At 38.7% G+C, this 18,826-nt stretch overlaps 1 protein-coding gene across 11 annotated transcripts in view; it reads right to left on the minus strand.

Annotated features, from left to right (window-relative positions):
* Arhgef9 (Cdc42 guanine nucleotide exchange factor 9) overlaps positions 1 to 18,826 on the minus strand; it is a 158,100-nt gene that overhangs the window by 94,804 nt on the left and 44,470 nt on the right. For 10 of the 11 annotated variants that reach the window (XM_039100035.2, NM_023957.2, NM_001393743.1 and 7 more), the window contains exon 2: positions 1,798 to 1,977. The exons of the other annotated variant lie outside the window; for it this stretch is intronic. In XM_039100035.2, coding sequence (XP_038955963.1) covers positions 1,798 to 1,977 — 180 coding nt within the window. The remainder of the gene's footprint in view (positions 1 to 1,797; positions 1,978 to 18,826) is intronic. 11 annotated transcript variants of the gene reach the window in all.

Below are 18,826 nucleotides of genomic sequence, written 5' to 3' on the forward strand. Positions count from 1 at the left end.
TCACATAAGCAGAGAATAAAGGACTACTAGATAGTCATTAAAAAACATTCAGCATTGAAGGAGACAAGAGGCAATTCTATTTGCTTGTTTAGGCCAACACCTAAATCCTATCAATCAATCAACTGTGCTTTATAAGTTGATATACCCTACAAGGATGGGTTCCTCTTTCAATTAATATGGCCAGTCTTGATATGTGGACCTTGGTAGAGCTAATAAGGTAGTAAAAACTAAAACACAGGTAGGCATTTTTCAAGTAATTTATACTAGTATAACTGTGTCACATCTTTTATTAGCATGCATTCGCTCATTATATCCTTAGGAAAAAGTTTGCTGTGAGACCCCTATGCTTCAGTTAAAAATCTCGCCCTAAAAAGTAACAATAAAAATTTAAAACATATTGGTAGGAACTAATGAAGTTGCAATCCAAGTTCTTAATTCCAACGCTTTGCTCCTACCTTCAAATTACACCCAGGAGCCCCATGCTCTCAGAGGAGAAGGAGATGGGGGACTGTGAGAGAGGACAGTGTTTGTAATGCAAATTAAAAGTCCTTTGCTCTCCAAAAGTCAAGGACCCTGACCCTCTAAGCTTTTGTTTGGGGCCCAGAATCCTTCCCTCTTAAGTTGCAGAAGAAACCAACAGTGAAGATGGCGGGAGAGCTTAGTTGGTAGAGCACTTGCCTGGCACACAGGAGGCTCTGAGTCCCTCAGTACTGAAAAAGACCTATTATTCACATGTATGAAATTCTCAAAGAACTTCTTTTTTAAAAAGTTATAAAAGGAAAACAGAACACTCCAGAAGAACAAACAAAAGGTGGTAGGCTGTAGCAAGGGTGGTTGTTAACACACTCTCGTGAGCTTTGGCTCGTTTTCTTGCCATAAAGAAATTCTCATTGTCTCTCATTCACTGTGATATCCTCTGGCCAGAAAAGGATGGCCAGGGCCAGTTTGCAGATGGGAAAAACTGGCCCCTTCCAACAATCCCAGAACAAATTTAAAATAACAACCTTAAGAAAAGCCAAGAGCTGAGACACATGGTCAGTGAAAATTCCCCAAAGCAACATGATAAAAGATGACCTATTGGAAACAGAGGACTCACAGGAACACCATCATTAATGGCCAGCATCAAATCATCCAACGCCTTCCAAACCTTTATAGGCTTCCTGTTTGACTTTGTTATAAGAAGTAAGACCTGTGATGAGTAATCTCTTGCCCCTGAAGAACAGGGAGTACATATGCTGACATTAATAGCTGAAGACTATGACAGTGCATAATAGTTCATATTTTCTTCTAGGAGAGAAAAAAGAAAAAGGAACTAAGTATAGTTGACGTAGGGAGAAAGAAAAGAGAGCAAAAATAAAGAGTGGAAGAGATAAGAAGGATCTAGAAGGAAGGATCAAAAGGGGGAATATAGAAAATAAAGTAGATGTGGCAAAAAGGAAAAGAAAGGCAAAAAAATATTTACAGCCACATAAAGTTGAAAAAAAAAAAAACCTCAAAAACTGTCCAAGTTAAATCTAGAAAGAAAAGACTGGAAAAAGGAAGGGGCTTATAAAAAAAGTGAGCAACAGACAATGTAGGTAAAATAAACAAGAGTCAAAAAGAGTAAAAGAAAGGTCTGAAGGTTAGAAAAGCGAGCTTTAAAGAAAGGAATAGGAGTGAAGCAAAAGAGACAGAGAGGGAGAAAGAGAAAAGGAAATGAAAAGACAAAAGGAAACTCATCAAGCGAAGAATGGGCAGAACAAGATTGCATGTAGGGAAAGCCAAGGAGAGAGGAGCAGAGTGAAGGTTGACACTCACCCTCACAAAGCTGGCAGGAAACCATCCCTCCTCATCGTCGATCTGGCCCCACCACCAATCCTTGTTGGAAGCATCCAAGACTTTGATGACGTCGCCAGCCTTAAATGCCAACTCCCGGTTGGCCATGGTGACGTGATCCCATACTGCCTCAGCACTAACGATGGAATCTCCAGTGATCAGCTTAGGAGACAAAATGAGAATGCGTTCAGTCCAAATATCTGACTGGTCTACTTAAGCACTTCCTCGCGCAAATCTACTATCTAATGGTAAAGCTCACATGTTTCAGTGGTGAAAGGTGGTGGTGAAGGAAAAATGACACCAACAGGCATGCTATATTGGACTACAAGACAAACAATGCTTTTGGTTCTCTGTTAGCAAGTACAAGAATAATCCATAATATAGACAAAGAATCATGCTTTTATCTATTTTCATGAACTCCTCTTCCCAAAATGAAAACAAACAAACAAAGCTCTATTCTCTCTCCTTGATGCTTTACACAAGTCCTGGGTCTTTAAAGTAGAAAGGCTGGTCTGGCATCAATGGCTAAAATGAGGCAAAAGCATATTTGTTTATAACTCTTTGTGTTACCTTCCCTTTTTCCTCCTTCTGAAACTGACCAATTGAGAGTTGGCAGTATATTATTTAGTTCTTCTTACCCACCACATCCCATGTGGTAAGAGCACGTGATGTGCTATGCCTGATAAACTCAAGTCTACAAATATACACAGAGAAATTTGCTCAGTTCTCCTGTGGCATATACAGGGAGTTTCTGTTGGCTTCATTTGGTAGATTTTTCAAAAAACTAATAATAAAGAGGTTAAACCGGAAACGGAAGATCACGTAATAAGGCAGAGGATGTACACAGTCCTTAATTTTAACCTGAGTCACTCAAGTTCATGGAAATAGGGAACAGGCGCCACACAACAGAAAACAACTATCTAGTCCATTTCCACATGCACATGAACAAAAACACATATAGCCATGACACTCATTTAAGTACATATGAAGATGGAGAGGTACACTGTCTCTCTCTAGCTACTGACCACTGTGTTATATCTTCATTTGTTTTTTTCCCCCCTGAACTCTTCTACCTTGTAACATCCCAGCACTTGGGAAGGCACATTTTGGAATTAGAGAACATATGGCCTGCCTGGCAAGGAGACTCAGTCTCTCTCTCTCTCTCTCTCTCTCTCTCTCTCTCTCTCTCTCTCTCTCTCTCTCTCTCCTCCCTCCCTCCTTCCCTCCCTCTCTCTCTTCCTCCCTTCCCCCTCTCTCTGTGTGTCCTGAGTTACTGAAGATGTCATTTATAAATAAGCTTTCCAATGAGCCTATTTGAGGAAGGAAATGTCTGCCTAAGGAAATCATGGTTCCATTCGACCAAAGATAAAACCATTTCAAAGATAACAGGCACTCATGTGTGGAATATATACCCTCACCAACAGACCTGTCATATAACACACTGTCTGAGAATTAATGCTACAGCAGCCTTCTCAGGAAATGAATATGCACAACATTACACACATATGAATACCTAGATAGGACTATACAATGAGGTATACTACCCCTTAGGTCCTGCCTAAGACATCCTCCTTGGTTCAGGATTCTAACTTCTATGTTCTCCACAAAAATTAAGGAACAGGAAAAGTTCAGTTCAGACATTACAGCAGGACCTTTTATAACGTATTTCAAATATTTTGTGTTTTTCTATGTGCAGCTTGTTTTCTCACCCAGCATATCACATAATCTGTCCTCAATGAGCTGTGTTTCATTATGGCCCATATTTTAAGGTGAGAAAAACTGCGGTTCAGTGAAGCAAACTTATTTTTCTGCCAGTAACAATGAATACATTACAGAAACAGGTCTTTAGATCTAAGAACCATCGAACCATACTACTAATATGAGCTTACTATACAGAATGTTATCAGCTGTTATAAAAACGGATGGTATTAAAGAACGCTCGAGAAGGAGATTTTAATCTGCTCTCTAAAGAGATTCCTTTTTATGCTGATCTTACTTTCTTCCAAAGAAAATAATCAATTTCTGCTGGTATGGTCTCAGTGGAGAAAGAGAATTGCTAGTCACTGGTTGCTATGGTTTGAATGTGGCATGGCTCACAAAGGCTCGTGTGTTTGAAAACTTGATCTCAGTTGGTGGTGCTGTTTTAAGGAATTTATGGAACTTCTGGGACATTGGACTGAGATGGAAGATGTCCCTGGAGGCAGACCTTGGAAATTAAACCCACTTCTAATAACAGCCCAAGCTCCCCACTTCCTGATCTGCTAAAATATGAACAAACTGATACATGCTCCTGCTGCTACAGAAAAAGCCAACCCAGCCTCCATGCCTTCCTTGCCAAGAGACTCTACCCTTTAAAAACATGAACCAAAATCAGTTTCTCCCTTACTTTGTTTCTGTAAAGTATTCTGTCAAAGTGATTTGTAAAGTACTCTCAAAAAAAAAAACTTATAGATGTTTCCCCCTCTCTCTTCAAAGACAGGTTCCAACCGAATGTTGTAAAATTAGCTCGATAATCCGAGACAGACGAAGCCTAGCGGATCATGAGACTGTATAGTTTGAACTGTATTTCCAGCTTTTGATTAAGTGTCACGAGTTTGTTAGCTTTGAATACTGACCCTCTGTTCAGGACACCATCTATAAAAACAAAATTCATATGCAGATATAGCCTTTCTCTAGAGAATCTACTTTTAACTTGTAAGCTATGCTATGTAGTTCTACACTCCTACTTACTGCATAAGCTATGAAACACTGAGCCAAGAACTAGCTGTTGTGCGTGCAGAGGTGTGATGAAGATAATGAATCCAGAGGGGCTTGAAGTTCTATGTGGTTCCTTTGCTCATTCACCATAAATACCTGTCAGAGTAAAAGAATGTTCTTCTCCCATTTTCTAGGTATTTTAATAAAAAACGTAAATTAAGTTTTGCCTAACATTGGATGGATATATATATATATATACATATATATATATATTCCTTTTCTGTATAGAATTAAATTTTAATTTGCTACAAGGTTTTCATAGATATACGTACTTTACACATTCATCTCTCATCCAGCATGCATTCAATGACCTACTGTGTGCATAGACCTGCTTACTGGGGTTATTCCCACTTAAAGATCAAAGTGCCCCTCAAACAACATAAAAATCTAGCTTTATATTCTGAACTTCGCTACTTTAAAAGCAGTGATGATATGAGGTGAAAAATGGAAAAGCTAAAGGGACCAATCAAAATGGTGCTGTCCGTATGTAATAGAGATGCTAGGGAGTGCAATATTACAAAAGCCAAATACAAAACACTCCAACTATGCAACACTGGGCTTCAGTTTCTTCATCCATGAAACAGGATAATGTCTGCACCACAGGCAAGATTTTAGAGAGGGTGGATTAGCAGATGGATATACAATGCCTAGAATGTCTTAGCGTTAATAGCCTAGTATAAGACTTTATGGGTAGGAAGTACTATACAGTTATCTGTCTCCAGGAAAGGTTTTATGGAGCACTGAAGTATAGAAAAGATAGTAACATATGTTGAAGGAAATAGAAGGGTATTTGAGGCTGAAGAATGAGGTTAAATAAACAAGAGGTATAAGTAAAGAGACTTGAATTTAGTTTGAGGAAGATGGGGACAGAGTTGATTTTCAGGAGAGGATATCAATCTTAAGTGTAGTTATTAAAACATGCTCTATATTAGGAAACAATGAAAATTTTGACGGAAAAAAGATGATGAAAAATATTGTTGTAAATGTGTTAAAATGGAGGATAGTTAATTGGGTATATAAGTATGTTGGAATTTCAAGACAAGTCAGGAGAAGAGAGAGAGAGAGAGAAAGAGAGAGAGAGAGAGAGAGAGAGAGTGTGTGTGTGTGTGTGTGTGTGTGTGTGTGTGTGTGTTGTTGTTGTTGTTGTTGTTGTTGTTTTCTGGGAGTTAGAATAAAATGTAGAAACCAAGAAATCTTATCTCAGAGGATAGAATTATGAGAAATGCCATAAACCTCAAAATTAATAACAAAGGGACATGTGGACTCTAAGAACAGCCAGAGAAATAAACTGAAATAAAGCTGGCAGCAGATCATTATAAAGAAAGCCAAGAAAAGTCTTTTGGGAATGGCTCTACCACAAATTCCATTCTCTATTCCCCTTCTGCGTTATGTTTCGCTTCCAACCAAAAGTCCTAATTCCCAATTGCCTCTACTCCTGAAGTCCCAATATGAAGCTAGGAAATGGTGCTTAGTTACTATATCATGGAACACCAATATTTCTAGGCCACAGGATACCACTCCTGTGATAGCTAACGAAATGACTTCCAATTCTCAGAGCACGCTGGAAGCAGTGCCAACATACACTGGTTCTTCTTCAGATCTGCCAGTAAGTGGGGCACACAGTGCTTCCAGTAGCCACACTAACGATGCTCTTGCATAGGAGTAGAAGGATGAAGTGAGCTTATTTCAATCCAGTCGGTCTGAACTGGGGCTTGAGACCCTGTATTTAAAAGAAGTCCTTTATGATCCTGACACTGCTGCTCCATGAAGCACCTAGCAAAACTTCTGTCATGTGGGGGCTGTCCTTTTATCTTCTGATGCCTCATTCTTCCCCCAGATACCCCTATGCTACCATGGGGTTTGGCTCCTCTGCCTCCAATATTCTCTGCCTAAGTTTCCATCAGTAGTTGCTGTATGTCTGAGAATATGTATGGTTGTGAAAGATGTATGCCCAATGTCAAGTTGGAATGACAAGGGATAAAACACCCTAGGATCACAGCCCTCCCTCAGTTTTCAAGAACTTGAGCGCTTGCTTTATTCTTTTAATTCTTGCCCTCTAGCTGAAAAATATAACTCCCCAAACAGATATTTAATTAGCCTGGCTAGCTAGCATAGTATTAAAGTTTAATATCAAGAGGAAGAATACATTAACAAATGAACTACTGAGGCTGGAGAGATGACTGGCTGCTTTTCCATAATATCTAAGTTTGATTCCCACATGGAGGTTCACAACTATCTATAAGACTACTTTGAGGGGGATCCAATGTGCCCCAGTTACCTCCACAGGCACCAGGCAGGTATATGTATACATACTTACATGCTGGTAAAAGACCCATCCACACAAAACAAAATATTTTTTTAATTTAAACATAAACCATGATATGTTGTAAAGAATAAGAAATGTTCCAACTGTTGTTATGGTAACTGAGCAAGCTCTGCCTTCTCAAAATATACACAGCAGGAAAAGGAAGGATATGGAGAGAGAGTATGAGGTTTCTTCTGTCCTTTTCCCCTCAGATGGCCCCTTTTCTCATGAACAATAGCCAAGTTTCATTTCCTCGTTCCCTTTAAGTATATCTAAAGCTGTGGTTTTATGTTCTTTCGGAGTAGACAAGTTATCCTTTTAAAATAGGTTTGTAATCGACTCTTGACTATTTAGCCAAAAATATTAAAGGACAACCATCATGCATTTTCTGACAAATTATAACCTAGGTTGCTGCAAGAACAGCTAAGAAATCTAAGTATATAAAAAGAGTTCCAAATGGCTACTGGAAATAAAATCTTAACTCACGGACTGACTGACACTCTCTCTCTCTCTCTCTCTCTCTCTCTCTCTCTCTCTCTCTCTCTCTCTCTCTCTGTGTGTGTGTCTCTCTCTCTGTCTCTCTGTCTCTGTCTCTCTGTCTCTCTCTGTCTCTGTGTGTGTGTGTGTGTGTGTGTGTGTGTGTGTGTGTGTACAGGTGCATTTCGTTTTACTTCTTTGTCTGGGATAGTGTATGCACATGTGTGGGGTGTCTGCAGAGGCCAAAGGAGGATGCTAAATCACCTGGTGCTGGAGTCACTCATGGTTGTGAGCCACCTGACAGAGATGCTGGGAGCCTAACCCGGGCTCTCTGTAAGAGAAGTATGAGCTGTGATCTGCTCAGCCATGCCCCCAGACTATACACCTTATTTTGACATAGGATCGCTCAGTGAACATGGAGCTCACAAATTTAGTTCAGCTGGCTAGCTAGGAAGCCTTGGAGACCTCCTCTCTTCACTGTCACAAGAATGAGATAACAAGTATGTGGCACAAAGCCCAGTCTTTAGCACTGGTGCTAGCATCTGAACTCAGTTCCTCATATTTACACGGTAACACTTTATGAACTGAGCCATCTACCTAGCCTCCTGTCTAAATTTTTCCATCAGTCAAATGACACACTGAAACTACAGATGACCACTCAATTCCCTCAGTTTGGGCATTCTGTTGAAATGAATATTTTAGTTTTGCAAGGAATAAAGGACAACAATTTCATTTTTGTAGTTTATTTCTCCTTTCCCTTTCTTTGTGCTTAAAGGGTGTTTTTAAGGTCCATTGCTGAGGAAAATGAGAACCCATGCAAGGGACTGGCTGGCATTACATCAAAGCAAAGCCTACTGCCTGCATTTTCCCAGACTGTCTGGGAAAACTGAGGGATGGGTTTTACACTTTAGCCCTTGGCTGCTCCATTTAAAAAAGAATCAATAGATATTTTGGGTTTTGTTCTCTACTTAGGTCCCCAGAGAAATCATTCTTTATCATGACATTAGCCTGCCATACGCCTCCAGTTCTATCCTTGCAAATGCCTGTTGTCACTTCCAATGAAATGTAAAATGTGTCATATTCCTTTTCTTCTTAATTTTTCCTAATTTACAAAACTCTATTGAACTTCCTTCTTTCTTCCTTGTATATCCCTCTCAGATATGGGGCTATTCTTCACTTCCATTACCCCTCCTTAGACCTGGCCCTCATCACCTCAAGCTGTCTCCTAATTAGTTCTCACCTCCCCCATGCTTCTCTCCTCTTCAAGCTATTACAAGGAGTGCCTTGATATATTTTTCAGTTTTCCTTGCTGGTACCAATCTTTGTGCTCATGAAGATTTTGTAACTCCCCACCATCATTTATCTGTATGCTAGTCCCATCTCTAAATCCAATCCTTGCCTCTGACGGAGCACGGACCTTCTTTTTCCTTTTTCTTCTTGTGATACTGAGGATTAAACCCAGGCTTTTACATATACTAAACAAATGAGCTACAATCCCAGACTGGATTGCCAAATCAAATATTGTAGGAAGCTAAAATCCTACATTGATGCTTCTGGTGCAGCCATATTCTATAGCCAGCTGCTTCTTTCAGTGATTGTGGGTCACCAGCCCTTTCATCCTTTCACTTCTAACTCCAGCCAGTGTCTTCGCTCCCTCTGTCTCTTTTACTGGTTTCTACCTAGGAGAAGGTGAACATAACAACCAGGAGAAGTTGGAGTAGTCAAGCAGAGTTTAATTCTACAAATAATATCACTTGTGCACTGGCTATAAACCATCTGCTTAATCTACAAGAAACAGTATTGTTAACCTCTTTTTAAACCGTCGGTGATGAGCATGCATCCTAAAACCAGGCAAGCTCTGAATTGGATCAGAGTCGGCATCTCCCTTGGGTTGTAAAACACTATGTTGCCAGATGATCTGTTTATACAATGTGTATCTATGTGGCTTACAACTTGTTAGAGCTACTTGCTTTCTACAGGTTTTTTTTTTCATTTTATACTAGATTTTATTACAGATCAACATATGTATCTTGTGGTCATCAGAGAAAAAAACAGAGATGAAAGGTAAGCACAACCCATTTAAAATGTAGGAAACAATGTCAACAGTTCCTTTTTCTGATCTCTAGGACATTAAGACCTGCTTGCTTCCAACCTCAATCTGGTTGTTGCTAGAGGCAAGCTGGAAGAACTCAAACAGTGCCAAGTCACTTAGGTAACCTAAAATGATCTTAAAATCCATATTCGAAGTCTAATTTTTTTTCCCTTGGGTTACTATGAATAGTCTTTGAAGGCTTCAGTTTTTTCCCAGTTTGTGATTTGAAGTTCAGTCTTGGAGTTTCCTGGCTAGAAAGCCCATAGGTTTCCAGAAGGGTAGGAGGAGGGGGCTAGAACTGCCTGAAGAATTTGTCCTCTGTGCCACCCACATGCATAGCTCTATAATCATCAGCACCACAGCCAGAGGGTGGGTGGGCAAGGCAAAGAGAAGAAGTCATTTTTCATCCATTTTGACAGATGTCGTGTTAAAATCTTGCTGGGAAAAGAGGATTGTGGATGGGGGGAGGAAAGGGGAAAGAGCCAGGTTGGATCTAATATCTAAATGTGACCATCTGGCTAAGGTGGCTAGAACAAGAACATCATTTATTCAACAGAGAAGTGCTCCTACATCTAGAGAACAGAGGGAAAACATATTTCACTTCACTAAAATCACCTTCACCTCTACTTAATATAACTAACCTAAGACAAAAGTTTACAAAAGCTGCTGACTTAGTATTCATTTCCAAAGACAATGTGTTTTCTGTGCAATGAAGAATCTGCATTTAAACAGTCCATCAGAAAGTAAAACGTGGTTTCCAGTGATTCCCTGATTTCCTTCTGCCTATAGATTTGGGAGAAAAAAAATCCAATGTAGGCCAAAGCACCTAGTCCGTGTCAACAGTCTTTCTCCTGTCAAGATCTAGTAGTCCTGGGTTTTCAGAAAGTATTCAGTAAACAGTAGATGACAGAGGGGCTGAAGCATTCAGAGAGCAATGACTGTGTCAGGCTTCTGGTATTCAAACTGGCTAATCTGGCTTCCCCTCAAATTTTGTTAAAGATTTAGAGGGCTTACATTATCAAAACCTAGACTTCAACAGAATATAAGAGAATCAAAATCAAGCCTACTCCCAGGGCACTAAAGAGATAGCACCAGGTCTAAGGCTGTAAAAAAGTGGTTGTGCTTAAAACAAAGTACTTCAAGTAGGTCAGTCGAGCTTATATAAGGCAGCATCTGCTTGTCTGGACTAGGTAGAGGATGTCAGAGTAGTGAAGAGAGGGGAAATAGGGCCACTGATTAAGGTACAAAGCATCTAAGTTTCTGGGGATCAAACTTGCTTGTCTTTGACTTTGGGGCTCAAGAGCATAAAAGCAGTGAGGCCACATACAAGTGCTTACAATAGGAAACTGAAAAACTAATTCAGTCCTCTTTTACACAAAAAGAAACAAAGTCTCCAATGTGAAAATGTTCCTATGGTGTCAATCTAGGGAACAGCATAGCTAACATTAAAAACTAAGCATGAATCTAAAAGAAAGAAATGTCTGGCATTTATTTTTGTTCTATATACTTCTGTTGTCAAAAACCATAGTTAAGTGTTTTAACTATATGTAATTAATCATAGATCAATGTGTTTTCATTACTATAATTTTACAATCTATATGTATTCTATACTGTCATCCCATCACACATGTACACAATAAAATTTATTGATTAGAAAAGGAACGAAAGGAAAAAGAAGAGGCTTTAAGGGAGCAGGAAAATTTAGAGAGAGAGAGAGAGAGAGAGAGAGAGAGCGCACTCAAGTAGTAAATACATGAGACATAAAAGCACAAAAGGGGACATTGGAGGGAAGTAAAAAGGGTACCGAGAGCCAAGGCAAGGAATCAGGGACAGGACAAATAAGAACAAATTATTTATGAAAATGCATAATGAAAAAGTAAAACACATTTTCAAAAATTTCAAAGGCAAGAACATACTCAGCCTGGTAACTAAATACTACATACACTCCAGAAAAATCTCCAAACCAATATATTTCTAAAGCCAGTAAGATTAGACAATATATCAAGAATTTCTAGACTTACACTCACTGGCACAGTCTCCCACCCTACTCTGCTCACTCCTCAGCTGCTTTCTAGGAACCCGGACCCCATCCTGGCCTCTCTCCCACTCTTTGGGATTCATTAGCTCATAGACCTCTTCCTGCTAGAGACCCTCTTGAAATCCACCTGAGCTTCCCAGCATAGTCCTCCCCATTTTGTTCACCATGGCTGCTTTCCTGCTCCTCTTTTTGGAACTGGCCAGATCATAAACTGCTCCCATCAGAGACCCTCTAGGCTACCCAATAGCATAGAGATGGGGGTAACCTACCTGCTCTCGCTGGCACAATCCTAGTTGCTCACCCTTGCTTACCAGAAATCATAATCTCCTTCTGGCTTCTCTCTCCTTCTTTGGGACTGGTCAGATCAAGTTCCAGACCTTAACAGGATCTCTCTAGCCCTTCCAGATGGCATGGAGATACATATAAGCTATACATGCTCCTCAATACAAGCACCCAATTCTGGTCAACTTATGACAGGGGGCTTGGGGGAGCACCAGATCCATATTCCAGGCTCAAGCCAGATGGAATATTTTGTGCCATAACATAGCCTAGTAAGTCTACCTGCTACAGTGCCTACACCATTTTGAATTTCTAAATATACTCTGGGTCCCAGCCCAGACTAGTGAGCCTCACCTATACATTTCATAATCTCCAGGTTTGTGTCTAGTGGTACATCCTATGCATCAGCGAAGCCTGCTGTGTCCACATAAAACCCACAAACAACAAAAAGAAGTACATATGCCAATATCTCATTACAAAAACCAAAACCAACCAAACAAAACAGTATGAAAATCAAGACATTACATTGTTCCTCCAAATTCATCAATACTGTAGAAATGTTCTACAATGAGAATTACCTAAATGAACCCCAGGACACAGAACTTAAAAGGATAGTTATAATATTGATGAAAGAATTCAAAGACTTTTAAAAAGACATAAATCACAAGCTCAGAAAAACTTAAAGAGAAAAATTCAAAGAGAATAAATGCTTGATCAATACCCAAGAAATCACAAACATAAGTCTGAATGAAATGGTAAAGAGGCGAATGCTAGCAGCAAATTATTGAACTGAGAACAAGGCCCCCAATGGAGGAGTTAGAGAAAGGATTGAAAGAGCTGAAGGCACTTGCAACCCCATAGGAACAACAATACCAACCAACCAGAGCTCCCAGGGACTAAACCACCATCCAAAGAGCACACATGGACAGACCCATGGCTCCAGCTGCATGTGTAGCTGAGGATGGCCTTGTTGGGCACCAATCAGAGGAGAGGCCCTTGGATCTGCCAAGGTTCGACCCTCCAGTGTAGGGGAATGCCAGAGTAGGGAGGTGGGAAGGGGGATGGTTGGGAGGGATCACCCTTATAGAAGAAGGTGGAGGGGAGGGGGTTAAGGAGCTTATGGACAGGAAGCTGGGTAAGTGAATAACATTTGAAATGTAAATAAAAAATTTCCAATAAAAATGTGCAGGAAACGTGAGACACCATGAAAAGAAAATAAAGTCTTTAAATTATAGCTACAGACGCAGGAGAAGAATCCCAGGTCAGTAGCATAGACTAAATCTTCAACAAGACTACAGAAGAAAATTTCCCCAAACCAATGAAAGACACACCCATAAGCAAATAAGAAACATATAGAACACTAAATGTCCAAGACCAGAAAAGAAACTCCTCACAGTATATCACAACTTAAACACTAAATAAACAGAACAAATAGTATTGAAATGAAATTACAAAAACAAAAATGCCACAAGACATATATAAAGAAAACCCATAAGATAATAGGTGTCTTCTCAGTAGAAAACTGAAAGCAATAGAGCCTGGAGCAACGCATTCCATGTTCTAAGAGTCCACTGATGCCAGCCAAACTATCTACCATAGATGAAGAAGCAAGAAAATGATACAAACAGGCTAAAAATATTTATACCGCCCCTAAAAAAAGGAACAGTCCAACAGACCACTACAACCAATACTTCTGACTGAAGAGACTCCAAGAAAGAAAATGAACATACAATTATTGAGATAAATTATAATTAAGAACACAAAAAAATATAAAAGAGAAAAACAAAAACAAAAACCCAGTATTACTGCAACCAACACAAATTGTTCAGGATTATCTTTAAATATTAATGGCCTAAACTCTCTAATCAAAAGATATTGAGAAACAAGATTAAGAAACAAGACCCATTCTCTGTTGTCTATAAGAAACTCAGCTTTAAAGATAGGAACTACTTTAAAGTGAAAGGCTGGGCAAAAAGTACTCCAAACAAATGAGACCAGGAAGCAAACAGGTCTTAATATCTATCTTAATATCTAATAATACAGACTTCAAACTAAAACAAATCAGGAGAAATTTTTTTAAAAGGACACCTCATTTTAATCTAGGAAACAATCAACCAAGAAAACATATACAACACTAAATATATATCAACATATACAGCACTAATATACAGCACTAATATATCTGTACCAAACTCTTGCAATTTCAGGAAAAGTATACTACTAGAAATTAAAGACATAAATTAACATCAATCCCCAAATAGCAGGTGATTTCAATACTCGACTCCTCCAAAAGACATTTCATGTAGACAAAAACTAAGAAGGAAATATCAGAATTATATAACATCATACATCAAATGGACTTAACACAAACAAAACCCTCTACTCAGCAGCCAATGGCAGCTTCTCTAAAACAGACCATATTCTGGGACACAAAACAAATCTTAACAAACTCAGAAAATTGAAATAATTCTGTGTGTCTTATCTGACTATAAAGCAATTTAACCTTAAATTGAGAGCAAATAAATGTGTAGTAAAAATGCAAACTCATGGAGATTAAACAACTCATTAAATAATGATGAATGGATCAAAGGAGAAATCAAGAAGTAAATTTAAAACAAAAATTTTATAACTAAATGAAAACGAAAACACAACACAACAAAACCTGTGGGTCAGATCTTAGGTCTGGAGTCCTACAATGAAACGGATTGTTCTAATTATGCACCTCTGTGAAAAATCAGAAAGAACACAAATAAATGACTTAAGGATGCAACTCAAAAAATCTGCAAGGAAAATAAGCAAAGGCCAAAACCATTAAATTACAATAAATAAAAATGTCAGAGCAGAAATTAATGAAACTAAAACAAAGGAAATAATAAAAAGAATTAATGAATCTACAAGCTTGTTCTTTGGGAAGATAAGCAACCCAGCCAAACCAAACAAAGAAGAAGAGGAGGAGGAAGAGGAAGAGGAGGAGGAGGAGGAGGAGAAAGAGGAGGAGGAGGAGGAAGAGGAGGAGGAGGAAGAGGAGGAGGAGGAAGAGGTGGTGGTGGGGGACGAGAACCAAATTAACTGAATCAAAAATGAACAGAGAAATCTTAAAACAACCACTAAGCAAATTCAGAAGATTATAGAGTGATTTTGTAGAGACGTGTACTCCATTAAGAAGGAAAACCTAAAAGAAATGGACAAAAAAAATCCACCAAAGTTAAACCAAGAAGAGAACAACAAACAGGCCCATCACAAATCAGGAGGTTGAAACACTAATTAAAACAAACAAACAAAAAAACCTTCTGACAAAAATAAGCCAAACCCAGATGGAGTCACAACAAAATTGTACCAGATCTCAAGCATAATCTACAACCAATTATTCAAAACAATAAATACTCAGTAGCTTTTCCAACCTCCATCTACATAGGCAGAATAATATGAAAACAGGTAAACACACACACAAACACAAACACCCCCGCCACACACCACAGGTGCATACACATTCTATAAGCCAATATTCCTGGTGAACATAGATATAAAATCCTCAATAACTAGCAAATCATATATATATATATATATATATATATATATCAAAAAGGTAATTCACAATAAACAAGTTGGCTTTAACTTAGAGATGCAGAGATGATTCAATACAAGCAAGTTAATAAATATAAAAAATCATACAAATGGCCTTAAAGATAAAGCCACATGATCATCTCAGTAGAAGAAGAAAAAGTTTTTGTCAAAATCCCATGTTTCAAACATCCTAGAGAATGAAGGACTGGAGAGAACATAACTCAACAAAAAAAAAGTCTACATATAGCAAACTCACAGGCCGCACAACCGTAAAACGAGTAAAACTCAAAGCAATCCCATTAAAAACTGGAATGAGACAGGGCTATCAACAATCCCTACTCCTTTTCAATCTAGTGCTCAAAGCATTTGCTGAAACAATAAGGCAATAAAAAAGGTTTTAAAAGAAATGTATAAAGTCAAAATACCCATATGAAAAAATAGATACCCCAAGTTTTCCATAACAAATTTTGAAAATGAAAATTTCAGCAATGTGGCCACACAGAAAATATTGTTATAAAAATCAATGGCTTTTTTATACACCATCAACAAATGTGTTGAAAGAAATAGATACACTGCTATTCACAGCCATTAACGGTGTGTGTGTGTGTGTGTGTGTGTGTGTGTGTGTGTGTGTCTGTGTGTGTCTGTGTCTGTGTCTGTATGTCTGTGTGTTTACCTGGCTTTAGTATTAGAATTATACTGCTATATAGACGAAATTTGGGGGTGCGCCTCAGTTTCTTTTGTTTTGAATAAATTATCTTGCAATAAACATAACCCAGGAGATATAAGATCTCTACAATTTAAACTTTAAGTCCCCAAAGAAAGAGACTGGGCAAAACGCTTGACAATAGAAAGATCTCTCATTCTTTTGGGTGGCATAATTACTATGCTGAAAATGATCATTGAACCAAAAGCAATTTTTATATTCAATGCAATTCCAGTCAAAATGTTCAATGTTCTCTATTAAAAAAAAGAGAAAATCCTAATGATTACAAAGGAGCCAAGATAGTCAAAGCAACCATGAGTAAAAGGAACAATGCTAGAGTTCTCTGGTATTTGAAAAGGAGCCAAGAAATACATGGCAAAAGAGAGCATTTTCATGACATAGTGATGGGGAAGACTTGATGTTCACAAGTAGAAGAATGAAATTAGATCTGTATCTATCACCCAGCACAAAACACAACTCCAAATGGACTAAAGACCTAATATGAAACCTCAAATGCTGAAACTGCTGTAAGAAAACGCAGGCAGTGCCCCATGATATACAATTGTAGGAAAGAATTTTCTGAAAAAGACTCCATTTGCCTGGGAATTTAGGCAAACAATTTTAAAATTGGACCTTATAAAGTTAAAAAGCTTCTGTACAGCTAAGGAAACAATCAACTGAGTGAAGAGATAATCTGACACTGGAGTAATAACCAGAATATATAAAGAACTCAAACACAAAGAGACAAAATCAAACAACCCATTCAAAATTATGGTCCTGGAACCTGAACAGAGTTCTCAAAGGAAGAAAAAATATCATAAAAGCGTCATCATCCTTAGAAACTAAAGAAATGCAAATGAAGACAATTTTGAGTGTGGTAAGACTAGGAAACAACAAATGCTGGCGAATATGTGAGAAAAGTAGAACACTTATTAATTGTTGGTGGTGGGATTGTTAACTGCCACAGCCACTGTGAAAGTCAGTGTGAAGACTTCCCAAACAGCTGAAAATACATCTACCATAAGAGCGAACCTCACAACTTCTTGCCACATGACCAAAGGACATCGGTCTCTGCAGAAGCTTGCTTAGCAGTGCTCATCGCCAGACTTTTCACCATAGCTAGGAAATGTCATCAACCAAAATGTGCATCAACTGAGGAATGGATGATGGAAAGGTGGTACATAAGTACTCTGGAATACTATTTAGCTGTAAATAAAAAGGTGAATGGATGGAACCAGAAAATACTATTGAGTGAAGTAACCATATCCAGAAAGACAAACACAACATGTTCTCTTTTGTTCATGGCTCCTAACTTCATATTTAAATGTACAAATTATCACAACAATCAGAAAGGTAAAGTGCAACCTTGGGAGTGGAACAATAAAAATATTACAAGTGATTTGAAGGGGGAATGGGAAGATAGGGGTTCCCTTCAATTATAGGGGGAAGAAAATATAAGTACCAAAAGTAGAGGGAAGAGGGTAACAGTAAGAGTGAAGTTATCTGAAGGAAGTATGTATTTACCTAAAATTATATATAAAATATAAGTCTCTATAGTTATATACATGGTTGAAATAAAAATTTTCCATCTGGATGAATAATGCTCCCAGAGAGACCCACAGACTATCGCCATCAAAGCCAACACCAAAACTAAGGTCCCTTTGCAGTGTTGGTCAGGATACTCCAGGAAACTCCTAAAACATTAAAGGTTATGTTGGCTGCCCTTGGTTGCTTCACAGAGGTTGAAGGTAAGTTCCTACTGCTGAAGTCACCCTGCACTTCAGACACAGGAATTTACTTGAAAGCCTCCATGATGAGGGATAAATAGCTTTCATAGTACGAGAAGACACCATGCCATTCCTTTCCCAAAAGAGGAAGCAGCTGGCAATTCTACCCAGCTAGGATATGTTTCAGCCACAGCAACCACCAGCAGGGCACAATAACCCTAAGGCTGCATTACTGTCACACATACCTTGGCGGTAACCAACAGTTCTCAAATTGGACTCAACAAGAGGGAAATTATGTCTGTACTGGAAACCTAGCCAACCACCTGGGGACAGTAAGGTCATGGCTCTTGCAGGAGACTCCACAACTACCACTTTCCTAAACCTTCACAATTCCTTATTACATTCGAAATATTTATTCTTTTAACCCATAGATAAGTATTGCCCTCACCCATTATCAAGAAAAGATCCCTTTCCCACAGACAGAGACAATTACTGAAAACCACAACTGATCAAAATGCAGAGATCCTGCAGTGCTCAGCCTTACCTGATACAAATACAACACAAGTGCTCCAAAGGCTCAAAAGCAGAAGAGGGAGCAGAAACTGGACAAGAACCAGAGAAACTGGAAGTTTGCAGTGAGATTCCATCTTCTAAAAATATCAGAGAAGCTGAACCAAAGAATCCCATCACCATGGCTGCCTAAACAAGACCTCAACAAGGACACCATTGGTCAACAAGTTAACACGCTAGACAAAGAACTGCAAGCAACCTAGGAATATTGACAGTGGAAAAGATCTATTTCCCCAGTAAAGAGGCCCCAAGTTGATTATCCAAGGGAAACTGCTTAGCTCTGAAATCATATAGATGGAAATAACATTGTATGGACTGAGCCAGTTGTATTTATGTATACTTAGAAAACACACAAACATCCAAGCACACACACAAATGCACACACATTTTAAATAAAGGTATCCTACTTGGGATGATAATGTGTCCACCTAGAACCACCTATACCCAGTGATACCAGTGAAAATACCAGTTCCAGGCATAAGAAACTTTAACTTCC

The sequence above is a fragment of the Rattus norvegicus genome, chromosome X, assembly GCF_036323735.1.
Source record: "Rattus norvegicus strain BN/NHsdMcwi chromosome X, GRCr8, whole genome shotgun sequence".
Lineage (NCBI taxonomy): Eukaryota > Metazoa > Chordata > Mammalia > Rodentia > Muridae > Rattus > Rattus norvegicus.